The following is a 23,460-nucleotide window of genomic DNA, read 5'->3' as shown; positions in this document are numbered from 1 at the left end:
GTTCACAGGTTTTAGACACACCAAAATGGATTTCACAACTCGTCACGGTTAAAATGATACCACATGTGCCTCATTTAGTAGCAAACTGGTGGTGCACTGTCCACATATACACTGGACAAATATATTTGTCAAGTTGGGCTTAAGTGGTTAAAGACTTCGTTTTTAAGAAAGGGGGACAATCGGGTATAAGATGCCACACAGAGGGAGAAACTGGAGGCACAGAGAAGGTACAGTCAACAAAGATGGCACAGTGTTTCGACTTAAAGGATAAGTGAAGTGAGAAGTATATGGAGGTGGCCATAGTTAAGGTGCCCGTACACTCGTCAGATTGGCAGCAGATCGATAAGAAATGCATCTGATGATCTATCTGATGCGTTTTTAGAACATTTTTTACCAGGATAGAATTCCAATAGATTTCAGTTTGAAATCTATAGAAATTCGATCTGATGGCATTTTATTGCCATCAGATTTCCATTAAAGCCAACGCAAACTGATAAGCAATCTCATGAGATCGACCTAAATTTTCCACCCTGCCAGTTCGATGGAAATCCATCGAAATCGGCCATCGATCGGTCAACCGATTTGCAAACGATCAATCAATCGATCGGGATCGATCGGTCAGCCAGAAAATCGGCTGAGTGTATGGGCCCCTTTATTGGCTTTTAAGCAATACTAGTTGTCAGGAAGTCCTGCTGATCCCTCTGCCTCTAATACTTTTAACCATAGACCCTGACCAGGCATGCAGCAGATCAGGCGTTTGACATTGTCAGATCCGACAAGATTAGCTGCATGCTTGTTTCTAGTGTGATTCAGACACTACAGCAGCCAAATAGATTAGAAGGACTGCCAGGCAACTGGTATTGCTTAACAGGAAATATGGCAGCCTCCATATACCTCTCACTACAGTTGTCCTTTAACAGATGCAGGTTAAGAACCTACAGTCCTTATCTTGTTCATTAGCCAGGGACTACCCGTTTGCCACATCTGGTGTCCCTTGAAAAAGTACTGCATATTTACTTAAAGGGACTCCGAGCAGTGCAGAAACTATGGAAAGATGCACATCATTTTAAAGCTCTCTTTCTCCTCTTTCCAATGATATATAAACCGCCACCCTACGCCTTTTAGTTTTCGCTATTTTTGCGATTGAAATTGCCGTGGCCGTGATTTCGATCGCGAAAATAGAGAAAACTAAAAGGCGTAGGGCAACGATTTAGGTATCTTCAGAAAGAGGAGAAAGAGAGCTTTAAAATGATATCCATCTTTCCATAGTTATATTGTATTACACAGGACGACTTTGTCAAAGTCAGCAGCTGCATTCAGCAGAATGGAGCTGCTGACACTGGGGAAAGTGTCGTCCTGTGTAATACAATATAACTATGGCAAGATGGATATCATTTTAAAGCTCTATTTCTCCTCTTTCTGACGACACCTAACGCCCTGACGCCTTTTAGTTTTCTCTATTTTCGCGATCGAAATCGCGGCCGCAGCGAAAACTAAAAGATGTAGGGCGGTGGTTTATATATCATTGGAAAGAGGAGAAAGAGAGCTTTAAAATGATATGCATGTTTCCATAGTTTCTGCACTGCTCGGAGTCCCTTTAAGAAACAAACAACATCTGAGCATAGTCACTGCTACTATCCACTTGTTTTGTGAGCATTTGTATGGGGGTTTATGCACCATACTAACATTTCTATCATCCTACATTAACCTGGAATTATTTGCAGGTCACTGAACAGCCTAACTTAATGTAACAGATTTATTACTGTATAAAGAAGTGTAAAAGTATGTATTCATTCAAGTGTAAGTATGCATTCTTCAAGGTCAAACATTTTTTTTCTGGTTGCTTGAGTCTTCTAAGTAACCGAATTCTGGATTTCTGGGGGGGGGGGGGGGGGGTTACTATATCAAGGCTCATTCATTAGCTCTCCACCACCCAGCTATGCAGAGTTCCTGGTGTAATGGCAAGGATGTGGAAACATGCTGGCTTTCACACCATCATTCTGAACAGTAAGGGGTGGGGTCCACTAGAAAAATCACAAATCATTCTAATAAACACCAACGTTCGACTTCAGAGCATTCGATTTTGGGGCCTGCATTCCTTGAATCACATCGAAAATCTGCAATTTGGCAAAATGCGATTTTGCTAAATTGCATATGCTCCTGTAGAATCACCGCCATAGGCTTAAAGTAGTGAAGCACTTTTGGAATCGCAGGCGATTCTTAGAAGGCCCCAAATCGCTCCAATGAGTGCTATATAGGGCCCAGGCAATCTTTGTGTGTGTTGAGAGTGATAATTGCTATTAGGGAGGATACTCAGTCATGGGAGGATACTCAGTCATGAGAGGAAACAAAAAGTCAGCTACCGTATATACTCGCATATAAGCAGTCTTTTTTTTAGCACAAAAAAAAAAAAAATGTGCTTAAAAGTCCCCTTGTCTGCTTATATGCGCGAGTCAAACTTTTCAGGTGTGGACACTCACCTTATGCAGGAGTGTGCAGCCAACAGAGTGGAGTAAATGTCATCTAGTGCAGCCGGGTTGAGTGGATACAGAGCAGGCAGGTTTTGCCGGCATGACGATCCTGGATTACTGTGGCATGTGCAGCGCCGCTCACTATTGACAACCTAACGTATGTGTGTGTCTGGGATACTTACGAAGTTACTCACAAGTTTTCATAAAGGGGAACATGTAACAAGAGAAACATGCTTGCTATATTAGTGTGTTTACAATGTGTGTGTTTTTAGCAATAACTGACAGTACTGAAGAGTGAATAAGTGTCATTCCTGGGCGGGTTTTCAGCAGACTGTAGTGCGTGTGTAATCACTGTCGGCGAACTGATAAGGCTGTTCCTGAACGATCCGCCGGGCGCACTACAGTCTGCTGAAAACCCGCCCAGTGGGAGGTGCCGACGGACCCGTCGTTGGCTGCTGTCGTGCGTGTGTACGCACCTTTACTGTATCTATCACTGTGCGCAAATTAAGTAATTTCAATGGGAATAAAGGTGCAATAAAAAGAACAATGGCTTTTGTCCCTGGCCCTTTGAATCCAAGCAAAATGAAGAGAGGTGACTCCCACCTGCTATTCAGCTGAGCCGCGGGCTCGATACTGGCGCATAATCTCACTGTGTATACCTAGCATAATGCCTAGTACACACCATACAATTTTCTATAAGATTTTCTGTAAGATTTGCCTGCCAGATAGACAATTTCCAAAATGTTGGAAATTAGTTATCTAACCGTCTGTCAAGCAATTAAACGTTGTTCTACTCAGCAGGAGATAACCAGAAGACAATGCACCAGAGATAATGACCAGTCGCTACCAGTACTTTACAGAAAATAATCTAATTACAGAAAATCTAACAGAAAATTGTATGGTGTGTACTAGGCATCAGAGAGCACAATCAAGACTTGATTGTACCACACACTTCATCAACAAATCGCAAATGGCATTTAACCTCAAACTGCATCATAGAAGCACCTGTTTAGATCTCAGATTTCCTAGTAATCTACATCTGAATTGGTTTTAGGTAGTTGAGGAAGCAAAGCAAGAAGACTTAATGTGGAATATAACCCTGCATTTCAACTTTGCTCTAAAACATTATTTACAGCATATTATATGCAAAAAGCATTTTTTTTTACTAGACCAGCATTGGAAGGGTTACACAGAGTTTTAAAGTTCCTGGAGATTTCTGCAGACGCATCCGAAGCTGAAATAGATACATTTTGTTTACATAAATGTATCTAAGTGTTGAATGCGACTCACTCTCTCTGACTGAGCTGGAGGACAGCCAAAGTGTGTAACATTCAACACTTAGATACATTTATGTAAACAAAATGTATCTATTTCAGCTTCGGATGCGTCTGCAGAAATCTCCAGGAACTTTAAAACTCTGTGTAACCCTTCCAATGCTGGTCTAGTAAAAAAAAAAAAAAAAAAAAAAAAATGCTGGTTGCATATAATATACTGTAAATAATGTTTTAGAGCAAAGTTGAAATGCAGGGTTATATTCCGCTTTTTAATGTGTGTACACACCTGTGATGTGTGTCGCCCAGGCAACATCGCTGGGCCGGCCAGTACAGGCACGTGTCAGCTGTGTAGCAGACCGCGTGTACTGTTGCTATGCGGGGTGGGGGTTTAGGGATGACAGTAGCGCATGGATGACGTCACGCGGTGGGAGCAGCTTCCTCAAAGAAGTTAGCCGCTGGTTGGTTGGTTGCCGTACACACACTATTATCAGCTGAGGCAGTCATTCCCAATTTAATTTCCTTAAGAACATGCCAGGTGCACAGCTGGTATGCTGATTACTTGGCTTCAGCAAAACCAGGGTCAGACCTGTAAGAACTATATACCATAACATTTCATGTCTTGTTTACAGAATAGCAGGGTCTACTTTTTATTTCTATTTTCTACTACTAAAAAAAAAAAAAAAAAAAAAAAAAAAAAATCTGCTAAGAAAATTAAGAAGCCAGACAAATCTTTATTCTCACCATTTTACCAATGGAAGCCAAGAACAGCAGCTTCAGCTCTTTAAAAAGCAATGACAAGTCTTTCATTATCTTAATAGCTGCTCATTGCCTTTAACATCCTGAAGGTGCCACAATCAATGAAAGTCAATAAGAGAAAGCATCAACCAGCTGATGAATACTGATGGTCTTTTGCCAGTCTGCTGTTAAAGTCTCTTGTTATAAGAAGTCATTCTAATGCTTGGTACACACCATGCAAATGTCCCATCAGAAAGACTGGTCACATCAATTATTTCCAATAGGCTCAATCATATTTCTGATCCTTTTTCTGATTGATTTTCCTATCACTTCTATACAAAATCGGTCAGAAAAACTATCGGAAATTAGATTGGACCTGTCTGAAGTAATTTCAACACTTCCCCTCTGCTCCGGCCAGCATCCACGCTTGTACTGCCGCTTGGTTACAGGACGCAGCTTGACGACATTGTGATGTATGCTTTTTATTATTCTTGCAACATGTATTTCTTTCCTGCATAGAATGCTTGCTGTGATCTGCATGTTGTCTTGTGTTGATTTTAGCTTGCTGGAGTGTCTATTGTTCTACTGTCTGTTGGCAGACTTGTCCTTATCTGCTCATGTTTACCAATAGACAATGGTCTGACTCCTTTCTGCTGGACCACACAGCTCCTGGAGGAGGGGATTATTTGTATCTACTGAATAGTCTGAGAACAAGGTGTCCACAGGTAGACAGGATCCTGTATCTGCAATATAAGGTCAGGTACTTGGGGCTGTTGGTGTGAGTAAAGCTCAACACACACCATACAATCTTGGATGTTCAATCTTACCACTTTCATGTAGTAGAAAAGCTTATCCAATCATTCAAGGTATTTTGAATCTGTTGGCCCTTATACTACATAGATTTGGTAAATCTGTACAACCAAGATTGTATGGTGTGTGTTGAGCCTTAGTGATTGAAACAGCAAGCTGTGGCACTTGTTCTTTAAACCCTTGGAACCAATAGTTATGGGATTAAAGAAGCTTCCTGAAGCATTGCATTGCCTGCATATGGAATACTGGACTAATTGCCTGGACTTTCCCCTTGGACTTCCTGTACTGTATGCAGTTATCTGTGGACACTACATATGCCGGTAGTTCTGCTTATGCTGCTGTTATTTCAGTTCTGTTTTGCTGGAATATCGAGGTTGCAGAAATCCAAGTCGTTTTGGTGGAATAATAAAACACCTGAATCCTTTCCATATTAGCCTTTGCCAGTGTCCTATGTTATATATCATCACAGACGTCATCAGGCCGGGACCCGGCACTGACACCGGAGCGAGCCAGGATGCCGGCCAGAGCGGAGGAGAGCGCCGATTGCCAGGGGAACAGCAGGAAGGCAAGTGGATCCTCTTCTTTGCCCACTACCGCCGCAGCTCTTACTGGTGATCACTATGATCCGCCAGCGATCGTAGTGATCATGTGATCAGTAGCTATACACAATGGCTTCTGATCACTGAGGGGAGATGTGAGCTGTCATATGCCAGCTTAATCTCCCCTCCCGGGTGCGCACGATCACGTCGGGAGCGGAAACAGCGGGTGGCGTAAATCCTACGCAGCATCAGCCTAAAGCAGCCACAAGTGCAGCGTAGGATTTACTTACATCGGTTCGGAAAAGGTTAAAGTATAGCAGAACCAAAGCACCGGTACACAAAATCAGATAGTTACCTAAAGAGAGGGAAGCCTCAGGATCCTATTGAGGCTTCCCTCAGTGGTCTGCTGTCCCCTGTCGCCGAGGGCGGCCCCCCGAAGATTAGCGACACTGCATTGCTGCTAAACCTATCTGGGCCTCACGGCTCCTCTACCGCATTCATGTCCGCGCAGTGGACACTCGAGACTGCCTGCGACCATGAATGCAGAAGAGGATCCGCGCACCCACGATGTGGAGGGGGGCCGCGCTCAGCAACGGGGGGCTTCCCACAAGCAAGGGAAGCCACATTAGGATCCTGAGGCTTCTCCCTCTTCGTGGTAAGTACCAGTTTTTGAACCCAGGCTCCAAATCGTGATCGCTTTAAAAAGGAAATAAATATGGCAACCTCGATAATCTCACTTCAGTTGTGCTTTAAGTATAGTACACACATTCATTTTTCCTCTGACAATGGAATGGAAAAATGGTTCAAAAACCAGTGTGCATCCAGGTTTTAGAGTCATGTAGTTAGTGATCTGTCAGGTTTACTCACCAATGATGGACTTCGATTGTGCCCCCCACAGCAGGTTATCACTCAGTCATTCTCCCCATGAAACAGAACAGGCTTCCAATCCTTACAAAGGTCATTACCATACTGATCTTTCAGGGGTAATACTTATTGCACAGTTAAAAAGGGACACTTGAGCCAGGAATAATAAAAAAAAAAAAAAAAAAAGTTTTACTTGCCTGGGGCTTCTACCAGCCCCCAGCAGCCGCCCTTTGCTCTCGCAGTCACTCACAGAGCCTCCGGTCCCCCGCCGTCAGCTAATTTTGTTTTTGCTGACAGGCCCTGACAGAGAGTCGGGGACTTTCTGCGCCTGCGCAGGCCTGGCCACGCGTATCCTTCTTCATGTTCCCTCCTCAATAGCTTCTGTCCTGCGCAGGACGCTATTGCGGACGGGAACGAGAAGAAAAATACCAGGCCGGGCCTGTCAGCGAAAACGAAACTAGTTGGCGGCTGGGGACCGGAGGCTCCGTGAGTGACTGCGAGGGCATGGGACAGCTGCAGGGGGCTGGTAGAAGCCGCAGGAAAGTAAAACTGATTTTTCATTGTCCCTTTAAGATACTAACACAAGAGAATTACCATTTAAAAAGGACATCCGCTTTAGCAACTTCCAATATTCTGGGCTTACTTTACAAATACTGAAAAAATTATTTCGAATACTATCTTTCATATGTAATGCCATGTTAATTTCAATGTAGTATTTGTGTATTATAGTACCAGGAAATACCGGTATACACAAAAAAAAAAAAAAAAAGCGATAAACTAGGATTAAATCACAAGAAACATGTCTGCCATTCTGGAATATATCAGGTTGTGCCATACCAGACCAAGATTGTCAGAATGGTCAGTAATACTCAGCTCCACAATTTTACCATGTACATTTGAAAACTGGCTTTTCACTCTTTCACAAAAACGTTTAAAAAAGTTTTACATACTAAAATTTGATAAAGGAGTTAAAAATAAGCTCACCTTGAAATCTATTTCGTTCTCCTTGCAGCAGGAAATACAGCTTACCAACAGCACAACCAAAGCTATGAAACTGCATACTGACAGCAGCACTGGGAACAAAGGAACTTGACTGACTTCTGAAAGAGAAGCAAAAACACAGGCATTGTTAGCAATTGTGAGAGCACAGTGCCTGCTCTGCTAAATCAGCTATGTCAGTTAACCCTCCTGGCGGTTAATTTTTTTTGCCAAAATGGCAAAAATCCTTTTTTAAATTTTTTTTTTTGTGTTTCATGTAAAGCTACCAGAGTGGTAGCTACATGAAACACCACTAGAGGGCGCATGTGTCCCTCTAGTGCGATCGTCGCTGGTGTAATGTCAGATATTGCAGCCCGGAAGCAGCCTTCCTCACTGAGTATGGCGCATGCTCAGTGGGAAGTTAGACATTATTTAGCTGAAATATCTCCGCTTCCGCACCACCTACACTCACGAAATTCTCAGGGGAGGGAGGGGACCCCCAGATCTAGCTCTGTGACGAATTGCAGGCCCCTAGCCCCGCTAGTTCCCGAGATAGGTTTGCTGCAATCAGTGTCGGGAACCAGCGGGGCTCGGGGGCTGCAATTCGGCACAGTGCTAGATCTGGGGGTCCCCTTCCTCCCCTGAAAATTTCGGGGGTGTACCTGGTCCGGAAGCGGCGATATTTATGACGTTTTACCGTGGCTGCACAATTGAATGGGACGCAGGCTCCTACTGCGCATGCGGGGCTGCAAAATATGAGAGGCTGCAATAGCTGACACGACACCGGCATCAATAGCAAACAGGGGAACGCGTATATAACGCGCTCCCCTGTTTGGCTTCTCCTGTCGCCATGGCAACGATCGGAATGACGTCATGGACGTCAGCTGACGTCCTGACGTCAGACACCTCCGATCCAGCCCATAGCGCTGCCCGGAACTCATTGGTCCGGGCAGCGCAGGGCTCTGGCGGGGGGGGGGCCCTCTTGCGCCGCTGCGTACGGGCGATCGCCGCAGAGCGGCGGCGATCAAGCTGTACGCGCGGCTAGCAAAGTGCTAGCTGCGCGTACAGCATTTTAAATGGAGCAAATCGCTCCACCAGGGGCTGAGATATCTTCCTGCGCGGCATAGCCCGAGCTCAGCTCGGGCTTACAGCACAGGAAACAGAGAGGCCTCATTAGCAGGTGAGCGTATCTGCATTCTGAATGAAGCCAAGTGAAATGGTGATTGAAGATACACAAACAAAAGCAAGCTGAAATGAGCATATATTAGCATAAAAAAAAAAAGAACATGAAGAAACAAAATTACTAAACAGACACCAATGCTATTTCTACAGATGCTGTTCCCGCTGATAACGACACATGCGATTATACATAAAACTTAGACCGAGCACATGACGACAGGATGCCAGCCATCAACTACTCCCCAGTGTAAATCCTTCATATAACTACAATTCCCACAATACAGTGGGCAACCTCATTTCCAGATCAGGGGCAAATAGCCAGAGATCTTACATGGCAATACATATATTTGTGTGAGGGAAATAAAATGGTGTAGCATGCATTGCTTAGGTATTTTGTGTGTATCAAGAGGTATTCTTTGTGTATCAAGTCTCAAACCACTTTTAAGGACAACTGAAGTGAGAGGCATCTGGAGGTTGCCATATTATCTTTTAAACAGTTGCCTGAATGTCCTGCTTATACTCTGCCTCTTAATACTTTTAGCCATAGACCCTGAACAAGCATGCAGCAGATCAGGGGTTTGACATTGTCAGATCTGACGAGATTAGCTGCATGCTTGTTTCTGGTGTTCTTCGGAAACTACAGCAGCTGAATAGCTCAGCAGGGCTGCCAGGCAACCGGAATTGTTTAAAAGGATATAAATATGGCAGCCCTTCATATTCTCCTAACTTCAGTTGCCCTTTCAGGACAACTGAGTGAGATTAATATGGAGGCTGCCATATTTGCATCCTTTTAAACAATACCAGTTGCCTGGCAGCCCTGCTGATCTTTTTAGCTACAGTAGTGTCTGAATAATATAAGAAACAAGTATGCAGCTAATCTGGCCAAATCGGATATTCATGTCAGAAACACCTGATCTACCTATGCTTGTTCAGGGTTCATGGCTTTAAAAGCATTAGAGGCAGAGGATCAGCAGCATAGCCAGGAAACTGGTATTGCTTAAAAGGAAGTAAATACGGCAGCCTCCACATACCTCTCGCTTTAGTTGTCCTGTAAGAAAAAAAAACACACACCAGTGTCTATTAGGCTGTGGGAGGGAAGTATTTTGCACACATGAAAGATGTTTTTTTCCTAGCCATGTATATGCAATGCATTTGATGTTTAATTTAGTAAATGCATTTAATCAAATAAAAATAAATGAGAAACTAGTGCTCAGTCTTTAGATTGAAGCACTGATCAAAAAAAAAAAAAAAAAAAAAAAAAGATCATTCTTTTTAGGCCCCAATTCCCCACGTCTCCGAAACAGACGCATCACCCGTCCTAATGCGAATTCGCCTCTGAATGCTCCAGCCAAGCCAATGTATGGCAATGGAAAATCTGACGCAATCCACGGAAAAATGACACGGGTGCGTTTTTCCTCCTGTATGAAATTCGCGAGCGAGCCACCTTTCCGGCAGGTGCCTATAGTGTCGTATGGTAAATCTGGCCCTGGTCAGACAATTCAAAGTAACTGGAAATGAGAACAATGTGGAAAAAGTGATCCATGTAAAATGTTACTGTGCTGATCCCTACTATGCACTGCAGCTGCTGCATGTTACACTAGTTGCAATAGTAGAACTTGGTCCAAACGGAGGCCACAAGATCAGCACAACAGACAGCATTATGTCGCATCAGTACGGTAGCTTCAGTCTTTCTGCAGCACATTATAATGAGCCCAGAATGTAATGTCTGGCACAATGTGAAGAGGCAGAGCCTGTTCATCTGCCTTGCTCCTTCTTATTCTGGCGAACATATGACATGGTGGCTGACAAGATTTTCACACGTGTCGCTATACTTCTGTATAAAGCATCTGTTTCTATTCAGCTTAAAAATAACACCCGCGTTAATGATTTTTTTTTCTATTGTTTACCGATAACATTTATTTTATTATTCCTTACTAGGAATCATGAGTAACAACAGCCAGCAGACAAATACATCTCTTAACTAGGGTAGTGAATACACAGGTGGATGATTTACTGAAAACGGCATGCATGGCTTACACTTCAATCATCCAATCAGATGCAGAGGCGTTTAGAACTAAACATTTCTCTGCACAGTAAGAAGATTTTAGCATGAACACCTTTAGAAAACCACCACAGTATTTAAATCTGACTTTAAAAAAAACAACACTTATTTGGAGTCATCTAAGAATTTTCATCAGTGGCCACAGGAAAATATAATTCTGGCTCATGTATGGACTAGAGGTCGGACGACAAATCCCTCGAATCTTGAGTTTCGACGTAATTTCCGCAATTCGAATCCAATGAATCCTGACCCTGCAGCGTTATGTCCCCACGCCTCACGAAAGGGAGACCGAGCAGCCAGAGTGTACAGAGCCCACAGGAGTGATAGACCATCCATGCCTCCCACACTGCTGCCAGACAGAGAGCACCACTGACCTGCCAGAGACCTACCGCTGCCTCACAAGCCGTCGCCAAAGCTGCAGCCAGAGAGACCACAGAGACCACAACTGACCCGCTAGACAGAGCAATAGATCCAAGAGACCTACTGCTGCCTCACAAGCTGCCGCCAAAGCTGCTGCACTACAGTCAGAGAAATCACAGAGAGCACCACTGACCCGCCAGAAAGAGCAATAGACCCAGAGACCTACTGCTGCAGCCGGAGAGAGACCACCACCGACTAGCCAGACAGAGTGACAGACCCAGAGACCTACAGATGTCTCAAGCTGCTGCACTGCAGCCAGAGAGACCACCACTGACCCGCTAAACAGAGTAAAAGATCCCAGAGACCAGCTGTTGCGCTGCGCCAGAGAGAGACCACCACTGACCCGCCAGACAGTTCAATAGTCCCAGAGACCTACTGCTGCCTCATGAGCAGCTGCCAAATCTGCTGTGCTGCAGCCAGAGAGACCTCGGAGACCACCTGCCAACCACTGATCACAATTCTTATGTACAGGATTAGTTAGATTTGAAAGGTTCAAGATTTTTTGGGGATTCAAGGAAATTTGGGATTCTTCCCATCTCTAGCATGAACGGTTATGCTTCCCTCTTTTGGCTGGAATGCCAATTCCTAGATTTTCTTCTGCTGTGAAGTGGAGGTGTAGTATATTCAGCCAGCTACACAGCAAATAATGAAAGGGAATGGGGCTTCATATTTCCCAGATTTCAGCTCAAAAATAAAATAACTGATTATTAAATTTCTGCTTGAGTACCCAAGCCTAAAACAGCCAGTGGCTAGTATAATAAACAAACAGATAGATGCAAGTATGGAGGGGCCCTTCAGTAACATGTATGGAGCAGATTATACTTAGGAAACCTGTATTAAAAGGACAACTATCAAAGTTAAATTGTAAATGCTAGATACATTTCCAGTAATTGCTAGCAAATAGCAATACAAAAGGCTTTTTTTTTTCTTATGTTTTATATGAAGAAAATGACATTTACAGAGAACAGTTTTCACTGTGGGCATTACTATGGAGGACTGTGCCCGTGCTGGGCATACAGAATCAATCTTCACTGGTTTGAATACTGTGACTGGGATCTGTTCAGAATGATAGGAAGCAGAAATATAGCTTCAATTGTGTGTAAATCATCAGCTGCAGTTCTATCTGTGTGCTCCTGTGTCTCTCTCTCTCTGCCACAAAGTGTTAAGTAGATGGTTTATAGAGTAATGCTGCATACACACTTGAGATAAAAGTCTTTGGAAAAGGCAAGATCACAGACCAATTTTACCCCATTCCCTGTAGTATGAGAGCCATACTCTACACAGTCTATTCTATGGAGCTGCACTCCCCATCAGCTAAAATCTTTGCAAGATGCTGCACACAAAGATGCCCGTACACATCCAAAAGATCATTATCTGCAAAAGATCTCTTCCTGCAAAAGATCCATTCCTGCAAAATGCATTCATAGTCTATGAGATCTGCAGATCCTCATACACACCTTACCTGGGGCTATTACCAGCCCCCTGCAGCAGTCCTGTGCCCTCGGAGCCGCTCTGGAATCCTCCGGTCCCCCGCTGTCAGTTTCATTTTTGACGACTCACCAGTCGGCCGGCCGCCATGCGTATTATTGGACGCATTCCCTACTGCAATTAGCACTGTTGCGGACCGCATTCCGCACGCGTAGATATGTGGCAACGCGTATTTTTGTACGCGTTGAGGTCCACGACAGTGCTAATTGCAGTAGGGAATGCGTCCAATAATACGTATGGCGACTGGTGAGTCGTCAAAAACGAAACTAAGTGACAGCGGGGGACCGGAGGATTCCAGAGCAGCTCCGAGGGCACAGGACTGCTGCAGGGGGCTGGTAAGTGAAAATCTTTACCCCCCGTTCAGTTAAGGTTCCCTTTAACAGACTTCATCTGCATATCTTGCAATCATCTGCAGATCTGAAAATCCATCCTGGTGGATCTGATCTGCAGAGGATTGCCTGTTAAACAAGGTGTGTATGATGATCTGCAGATCTCATAGACAATGAATGCATTTTGCAGGAATGGATCTTTTGCAGATAATGATCTTTTGATTAGATAGATAGATAGATAGATAGACACACATATACACACATACATACATACATACATACACACACATATACACATATATATGAGTGCAGTGTGCATGCAGGTACGTTAACTGACGAAAGCGTGGATACGCGTCTTGACGATACCTGCACACAATCACCTCGGAGAGCGACCTGATGTCCACACACCATCTGGACCCACGCTGCTGCTGGCCACTGCAGCCCCAGGTTTCACTCCTTTGAGGGGACGGTTTTTATTTCAGGCTATGTGCCTCATTGAATGCTTGTGATTTGCTAATATCTAGTAAGTGCATATTAGTAGATGGTTTATAGCCAGGTTACAGTTCAGCTCTGCCTGGCAGTAACCCCCTCCCCCCCCCCCCCCACCTCTGATATTACACCTGAGGCTGGGTGCACTCATAACATACAAAGCTTAATGTTGTGTGCATTTTTTGTGCATTTGCGGTTACTTACCACAGACGCGTTTTGCGTGTTTTAATGCGTTTGGGGTTTCATACACAAAACGCTTGTGCATTTATGAGTTTTTTCATTTGCATTTTATGCAAATCACTAGGAAGACAGAGATTTTTACCCCAAGCACACAAACGCATACCATTGCTTTTCATTATGTGCGGTTTTGCTGAAGTTTTGAAGATTATGCAACAAAAGTAGCGTTTTTGAAAACGCACGCATCAAACCGCATATGCGTTTTGTCCTGACTTCCATTAGCGCCAAAAATGCAGCATTTTCTGCAACGCTAGCGTTTCTGCTATGTGTTCACCTAGCCTGATGTCTGTTTTATAAAAGGGGTTAATTAAATACAGCCCAGGTATATTGAACCTATGCTGGCTTGCTTTAAAAAGACTACCTACGGAAAAAAAAAAGTTGAATGGCAATACATGCATTTAGTCTATGCACTGTGTACAGTTAGATGACCATACAACCAGGGCTGTGGAGTTGGTACAAAAATTTTCCGACTCCAGGTACCCAAAATGGCTCCGACTCCTTGACTCCGATTCCTTAGTCTAATACTTACCAGGGCTGTGGATTTCGTACAAAAATCATCCGACTCCCGACTCAGTTTATGAAATCACTGACTCCAACTCCGACTCCGGGTACCCAAAATTGCTCCGACTCCTCGACTCCAACTCCACAGCCCTGCATACAACATTTACATCTGGTACATCTTAGTGTCCAGAATAGATATTTATATCTGTAGTAGCACCTCCATCTTTCTCCTCATGTTGATTCCTTGCAAGTACACCCTCAGCAATATGTCCTCCCATCCAGTATTTTGTGCTCCCCTCCAGCCTTGTGCCCTCCCCGTCATGCAAATATGCCTGTAAAACCCCACACATGCTCTGTACAGATTATGAGCTGGACTGACGACTTGTTTTGGTACAGCAGTTTGAGAAGTGAGCAGAGGCAGAGCAATCGGAGACAGCATGCTATAATGCTTATCCCAGGTGTGACTGTTTGGATCAGATTACATCTCTTTATCGTGGGTGTGGGCTTGGAGCCGCACATCGGGGTGGAGTCATGACATCAATACCCCAGCATCCTTTGCACCCATGGCTAGGAAAGAAAAAAAATTGCCAGGGCCCAATTTCAGAAAGAGGGCACTGGCCTGAACGATTTTAGAAAAAATTGAATGGAGCGATTTCTGTGCCAAATTACGATTTCAATTCGATTCACGATTTCCTTCAAATTAAGCTTTGTTCTCCCTCTGTCCCCTGTTTCTCTCTGTGCACCCTCTGTGTCTTTGTGCCCCCTTTTTCTGTGTCTTTTAGTGCCCTTTGTCTCTGTCTGTGCCCTCTCTGGGTCTCTCTCTGTGCCCCCACTTGGTCTGTCTTGCCCCTTTGTGTCTCTCTTTGTGCCCCTTTTGTCTCTCTCCGTGCCCACTCTGTCCCTCCAAGCTGCAGCAGTGCTGGATATACCTTCCAGCAGGAATCCAGCGATGCCCATCTGTCCACTTCGCCTCCTGCATGCACGGCATACTTCCTGGTTCCTGTATGTCACGACATACAGGAAGTATGCCGTGCACAAGAACCACCAGACGGCAATAGAGGACGGACAGCGTTGGACTTGTGCGGAAAGCAAGTCCAACACTGCTGACACTGCCGGGACTTGAGGGGTGAAGTTTGAGGCTGTATCTTCAAACTTCAACCATGCGGAAATGACGTCATCACGATAATCACCACTGACTATTCCGAAATTGTGATCTTGGTGATCGCGATTTCGGTTTAAATTCGATTTATCTTCCAGGCCTAGGGGGCAGGGATTTCAAGCCCATATGTGGAGTACAGATCCTGCGGGTGAGAGAATCATACTTTAATGTGTGTGGAGCAATGTATCTTGGCAACTTATTAGGTTTAAAGTGAACTGCAATTTATATTTTAGTTACGCCAAGTGTTGGCAAGCAGCATTTGGTTTGTCTTGGTAGTGGAATGGAAGACTACCGTAAACAGGAAGAAACAAGTCTAAATATAGTTCCGTGGAATACGTTTTACACAGCAGTGATTTCAAGGCAGATGCAGTGCCTTGACTGTTTGACTGGAAGAAGTCACTTTCAGAATTCAATAAAACAATCATTCCTTGAAATTAAATTGTCTTGTCCGTTTAACTATCATATCATGGCAATTGTGCTATAGAGAAATACAGCTCATACGGCTCATTTGTCACCTGCATTTTTACAAACAATTTAGGTAGGAAAATTGACTAAGTTTCTGTAAATCATTTTGCTACTGTGCACCACTGAATCACCAGAAATCAAACAAAAAAAAAAAAACAAAAAAAAAACAAAAAAAAAAAAAAACCACTGTAAATTTTAAAGTTTAAGTTCCTATAAATGAACCCACGTACCCTCAACAGTACACCTGTCACCTACTGAGACCCAACAAGCAAGACTGAAATTTTCAAAATTTTAGCCATATAAATTAAACTGCTAACTTGCCTAATCTCCATGCTCCATCCAGTGACTGGCTAAGCATTACCTGGTACTCATACTGTGCTGCATGATCTGGTTTTTCTTGCATTCCTGTATTGTCATATTTCTGTATGTCACCTAAACTAATGTCCAGCTCTGTGTAATAGGTTGGTGCTTTATGAATACAATAAATAAACTGCTGCTCGTGCTTGACAAAAAGTGGCATAGACAAGCCGTATTAGAGCTGACAGAACGAGAAATGTTCACCTGAATCTGATTGGATAGCCGAAGTGGAAACATGCAAAGAATGTATACCTTAACCACAACATCCATGAACCTTTCCAACCCTGCAGAGGCCCAACAAGTACACATTTCTGGATACAGGTATACAGTCATCTATTTTTTCCATCATCCTCTGAGGAGCACATCTGTTCTGCTGCCTCAGGGCTAACAAGACAGCAGAGCTGTGAAGTCTAAAAGAAGCGTGAGAGAGACCGACGCAGAATAAATTTAGATTTGAGTAAGTGGGAAAACCAGACATAAATAGGTTTTGTATACTGAGCATGCTGTGTAAGTGAATGGGGAAGAAGGAAAAAATATTGCTGGTACCTAGGTGCACTTTGAGCAGTTTGTTCTCTATCACAAGGACATCTACCAGTATTTAACAATGTAGATCATGGCACGCTGTTTCCACAAACACAGTCCGAGTCAAATGTTGGGTACACACGAAGCTTTTTTCTGTCGATTTTCCAATTCTATTTTGTTATCATTTCTTACCTATTTCCATTCTCTTCTATGAGAAATCAATCAGAAAACGATAGATAAATTCCTGACATGTCCGATCTTATTTTCTATCGAACCATCTAATACAAAATTGTATGGTGTGCACCTAGCATAAAGGTGGCCACTAATGATACAATTTGCCAATTGATCGTTTACGAGTGATTCTTCATATGAACAATCAGAAATAATCATTTGGGACCACAGACAAAAATCTCCAAACCAATACAATTAATGAAATCGATCCGGGTTTTGAATGGATTTCATTAATCTGATTGGATTGGTTGGGAGAGTTTTGTCCATAAGTCATCCCAAACGATCATTTCCGTTCGTTCATACGAAGAATCATTCGTAAACGATCATTCGGCAAGTTGTATCATTAGTAGCCACCTTTACCCACCCATAAATGCACTGCATGTTGCCTTTCTGAGCGCTTTGCATTTCTGTCCCATTGCATGCAACTGAATAAAACTCAACCACACAGGGGAAAAAACAGGTACAATCAGTTTTCCGAACAATTTTCCAATGGATTTTGTATAAAAGTGATCGGAAATCTGATCGGACCTGTGGGAAATTATCGATTCGACCCATCTATCTGACTGGAAATTGAATGTTGTGTACTAGGCATAAGAGATATCTGCACAAAGGCAGGAAATAAAATGTAATGCATCACACCACTAGGTATACTGCAATTACACATTCATAACCAATTTTACCACTTCCATGTAGTATGAGGGTTTACCTACACACTCTGTGTCACAGGGCCCCTGGTGGCCAGACCGCAAATTACCTTCCAATCGGTTTCAGCCCACAGACCATGCAAGATGTGGTCGCGATCTGTACGCAGGAACCGATGGAATTTAGGCAGCAGCCCGACTAGAAGGGAGCCTGTGGCTTACGGTACTTACAACTTACACACCATTTCAGGGTATAACTGCCACCACCGCTGTTATCATGGGACAGCGGCACCCACTGACTTGCTGAGCCTAGATCTACAAATAAAAAAAAACGGTTAAACACACTCTATTCTGTTTAGCTAGTGTCAGAATCTCATATTAATGCAGAGAAATGATCATCTCCCTAGCCAGACTATGGCTTCAATTCATCAAGCATTACCGCATTCGGTAATGCTGAAAACAGCTGAGTTAACGGAGCACTTAAGAAAATGTTAATTCATCAAAGCTGTTACCGAATGAGAAGCTGAAATCACAGAGCAATGAGATAAATTACCGACTAGTGCTCAACACATGTCAGCAAATGTCAGTAAATGTTAATTCATCAAGGTTACCACATTCGCTAGCACATTCGGTGTTTATCTCCAGCTCTCCCCCCGTCGTTACAGGCTTCGAAAGCCTTCTGTGTGAATGTTTTCATGATTAACAGGAGCAGGCAGCCAATAGAAACAGCCCCTGTTCTCCTGCAAGCGCTGATAGGTCACACAGGCTTCTCCACACAAGCTTCCAGACCCCCCAGGCAGTGAGCAGAGAGAACGGGACAAAAGATATCCCCAGATGTCCTTCGGTGGTTTAACCCTTTGAGTCCCTGTTTGAATATGCAAAGATGCAAGTGGTGAAATCACCAAGCATGGCATTTGTAATGTCTCCAGGAAGTTTATCTACCTTTTGGCAAATAAGTAAAATGTTAAGAAACACTGGACAGATTCAGAGCAGCAGAGGCAGTATAAGTAACAGTAAATATAACACACGTTTACATGTAAAGGGATGTCTGGATGCCTTCTATTGTTATCAGCTTGTAACAACACAGAGACATTCCAAGCTGCTCTGCACCACTCTGCTGTTATCTAACAGCCTTTGATGAACTGAAGCCGTAGTACTTCGGTAACTTAACGAACCTCTACCACACATGTGAAAATATTGATGAATTAGCACAGTGAAGTGTAAAATACCGAAAGCGGTATTTTAAGGACTGGGATTTTGTTATTGAACACCCTTTGATGAATTGAAGCCTATGTACCAATATTTGAAATGGTTTGCAGATTATTTGAGTGAATTTCGAGATTTGTGAGTACAAACAGAAACAGAATTAGATCATTGTAATTTACAGTATTATTTTTGGAAGTGAGCTGTTTATTTCTACAAGGTTAAGAATGAGATAGTATTGAAGAGATGTTCACATGTTATGCAGTATTGTTGTGTTAGTAAGATCAACCATCTAAGGTCAAGATATACACTGCTTAGCTAAGCCTATTTTATACGTAAGATGTTAATCACATAGTGTTCACACATATCGAATAAGCTGATCAATAATATACACTTTATTTCAGATTGTATTAAAACAGGCCATAAGACTTGTGTCAGCCATTACCACTTATAACCACAGGGGGCATCTCTTGTGCCTGCTACTACCACATATAACCACAAGGTGCATCTAGATATCCCTATCTAAAAATAAAGGGTGAGGTAATGTTATAAAAAGAACATGACTTCATGTAAAATCCCCTACCCCGACGCCATATTGGAAAAATTACAATAAAAAGGCCTAGCAGGCTAGCACATTAGAGCATCAAGCCTGAAACTCTACTGAGATGATTGAGGTCTAGCAAGAGACTACCTTCCATTGTGATTCTGAAACCCAAGAGGGGTAATATGCAATTATTCTTGGTGAATTCTTTGACAATTAGTCTATATAAACGTTAAAGACTTGTCTTTTTAAACTTCAGCAGTTTGAGTTTTTTAGATAACTTTTTTCTATGTTATTTTTTTTTATACAATCAGTAAGCATTACTGTTCAAATGCAAATGCAAGCTTAGAGATAATTACCAAGCTTTGAGTGATTAAGAGATAGCTACTTTAAGTTCTTTATACAAGAATAGAACTTCATATATCATTTTCTAAGGATAAAGCTATATTGTGTGTACCATACACTGTACAATACAGAGACCACAATTATCGATGAAGAATAAAAGCTACAGCAGAATATTTGCTATATTGAAATGGACTGGTTTAACTAAAGGAACTTTGAAAATGTATTTTTTGGATGAAAATGTATTTTTGGAATGATTGACAACAACTGGAGAGATGTATATTCCTGTATTTAAATGCTTTATCAATTTTTTAATAACAAGATAATTTTATAAAATTCAACAGCTGAGTGTTGCGTATTTCTTTCAGAGGTAAAACTGTTAACCTATAAATATTCTGTTTATAGTGAGCACGCACACACTACTGTCTAATCTTGGTTATGACGACCTTAAGGCTGGCTCTTTAACCACTTCGCATCCAGACCTTGTTTTCAACTTATTGACCAGAGCAGTTTTGACAGTTTAGCTATGTCCCTATTTAATCAGAAATAACTTTATCCCTACTTATGACACAGAAATGAAATATATATTGTTTTTTTCAAGACAAACTAGGCTTTCATTGTATGCCATTTTTTTCCATCAAACAATTTTGTTTTCTATGAATTTTAATGGGAAAACAAAGAAAAAAATAGAAAAAACATGTATTTCTCAGTTTTACCAATTCCAGTTGAAAAATAAAAAGTGCTACTGTCGATAAAAAACACACATTTTGTTTGGCTATTCTTACTGCTTACCACAAAACTTCGATTATGTTCCGGTCACAATTTATGGTGAAGATATTTGATTCTGAAATAGTGCTACAAAGTGTGTTTTTCACTATAAAATGAGAACATAAAGTACCTTTAATAGTAAAAATCTTTCTCATTAGCTCAGGAAACTTATATTCCCATTCACCAATTAGTCCTGCATCAGATAGTGCCAGAAATATGCACAGGAGCAAGCCCAATCCTACACAGCACTGCTTCTGCTACAAGACGTATATCTACTGACCTGTGGCTTAGATGAAGTCCCAGAGGACGTATATCTACTGACCTATGGACGAAGTGGTTAAGGTAGTTGGTAATCATTTTAAGCAGATATCGATCAGATATTTGACACTAGCAACAGTACAATAGTAGCGTCTCTTCAGAGACTCGGGTTCAGTTTCTGTGTATGGCTGAATAATAGGGTAGCGGAAAAACAAACTGACGTTAGCGTCGGTTTATTGAAAACAATATAAAGAATATATACAGAAAATTATTAAAAACAACAATTATAGAAACATTAGCCAGTATGAAAAGAAAAGGATAAAATACTCAGGTTCGTGGAAAGATGTCTGTTCTGGGAAAACTTGTAAAGTTCTTTTGTTTCAGTTCAAAGTCCAAACAAACCAGGTGCCAGCATGTCCTCAAGCTGGCAAGGATATATTCAGGATGGTGTTCAAAGTAGAGGATCCCGAGTTTGGCTCCTCTGCCATTCTTATGCCCCTGATCCAGTAGGAGGGAGTGAGGGCGGGAGCCACACACCCCCTTAGAATATGAGATGAGCCCTCCCCTTGTCCTGGGGACCAGAAAGCATATCTAGTCATATATGGGCTATATCTCACAGAACCGTATAGGTCAGGGCAGATTTACTAACATTTTCAGGTCTGTCTCGATTTACCCAGCAGCCTGATACCAAACATTAGGGGTAGGACCCCTGTGGTATCATCAGGGCACTTTCGAACTGCCTAACTGGCAGTCTTTACCTCAGAATGTTCTGAAACGGTTTCAGAACCAGCGCCAGACCAGGCCCAGCATGCTCTGGGAGTTTGGGGAGCCTGCCAGCTTGGCAATACAGGAAATATGACACATAGCAGAATGGAATATTATATACATCTAGAGGTAACAGTAGGTCAGTTCTAGGTGAAGGCTCTTTTGAAGCTTTTGGGCAGCAAGCTATGTGTCAGCTCCCCTGCTGGGATTGTAGCCAGAGAGTGACTTTTCCCCACTAAATTGGTTCTGCCATCCTGCTTATCAACTTCATCTGATGGATGGGCCATTAGCACAGCTTGATGCCGGGGACACTCTGCAGCAGGCTCCTGCCCTTTTGGTGGAAGGAGGGAAAGAATGGTCTTTTAAAATACTCAGAAAAGTCAGTTTTCTGATCGCTGCAATGACTGGCAAATCTGACCAAGAAATTGGAAAAATCGACGGCGAATATTCCAGATTCGCCTTATTTCCTCACGGCTGTTCCGTGAAAGCTGAGAGAAAGAGGAACTCCAGGTTGCTACGGGTAGCCCCTACACAACCAATCCAGATTCTATTGATCTGAATTGAATTGATGCAGAGAATCGATTGCATTTTCTTCACGGGCGGTTCTAGAACGCGTCTGCAGCCAAGCAACCGTCCGTGACACTCTGCTCATAGCATTAAATATCTGTTGACTCTCATACTACATGGAGGTGCTAAAACTGGTCAGTGATTGGCCAATCAAAAATTGATATGTGTATGCATTCTTAGTGTATTAGCTGCTAGAAACCTGTAAACCGGTTATCTCCACTGAACTCCCAACCGATGCTCTTATTAGTCAACATATACGGTAACTGGATTGAATTGCACATCTTCAGACATGCGATTTTTGATGCATCACTGAAACCTGGATTGATGCCAACGCGTGCCCCACATTGAAAGCAACCATCCCATACAATTACTCAGTCCTAAGTGAGGGAAGACGAGACAGCAGAGGAGGGGGTGTAGCAATTTGTGGCAAAACAACCCTGCAGCTCAGAGCCCTGAATGTTGGCTCAACAAAGTCCTTTGAATGTATAGGTGCCCAGATCTCAGCTGGTAAAGGCTTCAAAATTTTAGTGGTTTATCGTCCCCCCGGAGATGCTGACCCATTCCTACAGGAATTCTCAGAACTTCTGGCCATGCTGACTGTCTTATCCGAGATGGATCATCCTTGGTGACTTCAACGTCTGGGCTGATGACACTCAATCACAAGATGCAAATGAACTAATAAATCTCATGGGTGGACTAGGCTTCACACAAGTTGTAAAATCAGCTACCCACAGAGGAGGGCATACCCTAGACTTACTGTTCCACCTTGGAATGGACATTAGTAACATAGCAGTAACCCCAGTGGTGTGGTCAGACCATCACATAATACAGTTTACTATCACTCTATCAAGCAGCACCCTAAAGAAACAATCAAAATCCTTCCCCTGAATAAATTAAAACCGGAGAGGATAACTGCCAACCTGGATTTTACAAATCTGCTCCACCGCCAAATGGACCCAAACACTCTAGTAACCCAGTACAACACGATATATGAAACACTTGACAGTATTGCCCCATGGCGCACCAAATCAGCAACCAAAGAGCAGAAAGCTAATTGGTTTGACAAAACCATCATGGATCTAAAAAAGAAAGGGCGCAGACTAGAAAGACAGTGGCGTAAATCAGGGTCTGAGGAGCACAAATCTAGCCTAGTTCAACACCTCAGACAATACCAACAAGCAATAACAAAGAAAAAAAAAAAAAAATCAGACTCTCGCACAAAATATCTACAGCCAACAACAGAGCTGCTCAACTCTTCCACACAG

The 23,460-nt window shown here is 42.8% G+C and overlaps 1 protein-coding gene across 3 annotated transcripts in view; it reads right to left on the bottom strand.

The window, feature by feature from the left end:
- The window catches only part of LMTK2 (lemur tyrosine kinase 2), a 212,486-nt gene that overhangs the window by 153,844 nt on the left and 35,182 nt on the right, over positions 1-23,460 (bottom strand). For all 3 annotated transcript variants that reach the window (XR_011022726.1, XR_011022727.1, XM_068244571.1), the window contains exon 2: positions 7,678-7,793. Coding sequence is in view for 1 of the 3 variants with exons in the window: in XM_068244571.1 (XP_068100672.1) it covers positions 7,678-7,793 (116 nt within the window). In the remaining 2 variants the exon portion in view is untranslated. The remainder of the gene's footprint in view (positions 1-7,677; positions 7,794-23,460) is intronic.

Source organism: Hyperolius riggenbachi, chromosome 7 (assembly GCF_040937935.1).
Source record: "Hyperolius riggenbachi isolate aHypRig1 chromosome 7, aHypRig1.pri, whole genome shotgun sequence".
In the NCBI taxonomy this organism is placed as follows: domain Eukaryota; kingdom Metazoa; phylum Chordata; class Amphibia; order Anura; family Hyperoliidae; genus Hyperolius; species Hyperolius riggenbachi.
This window is presented reverse-complemented; position numbering and strand designations above follow the sequence as displayed.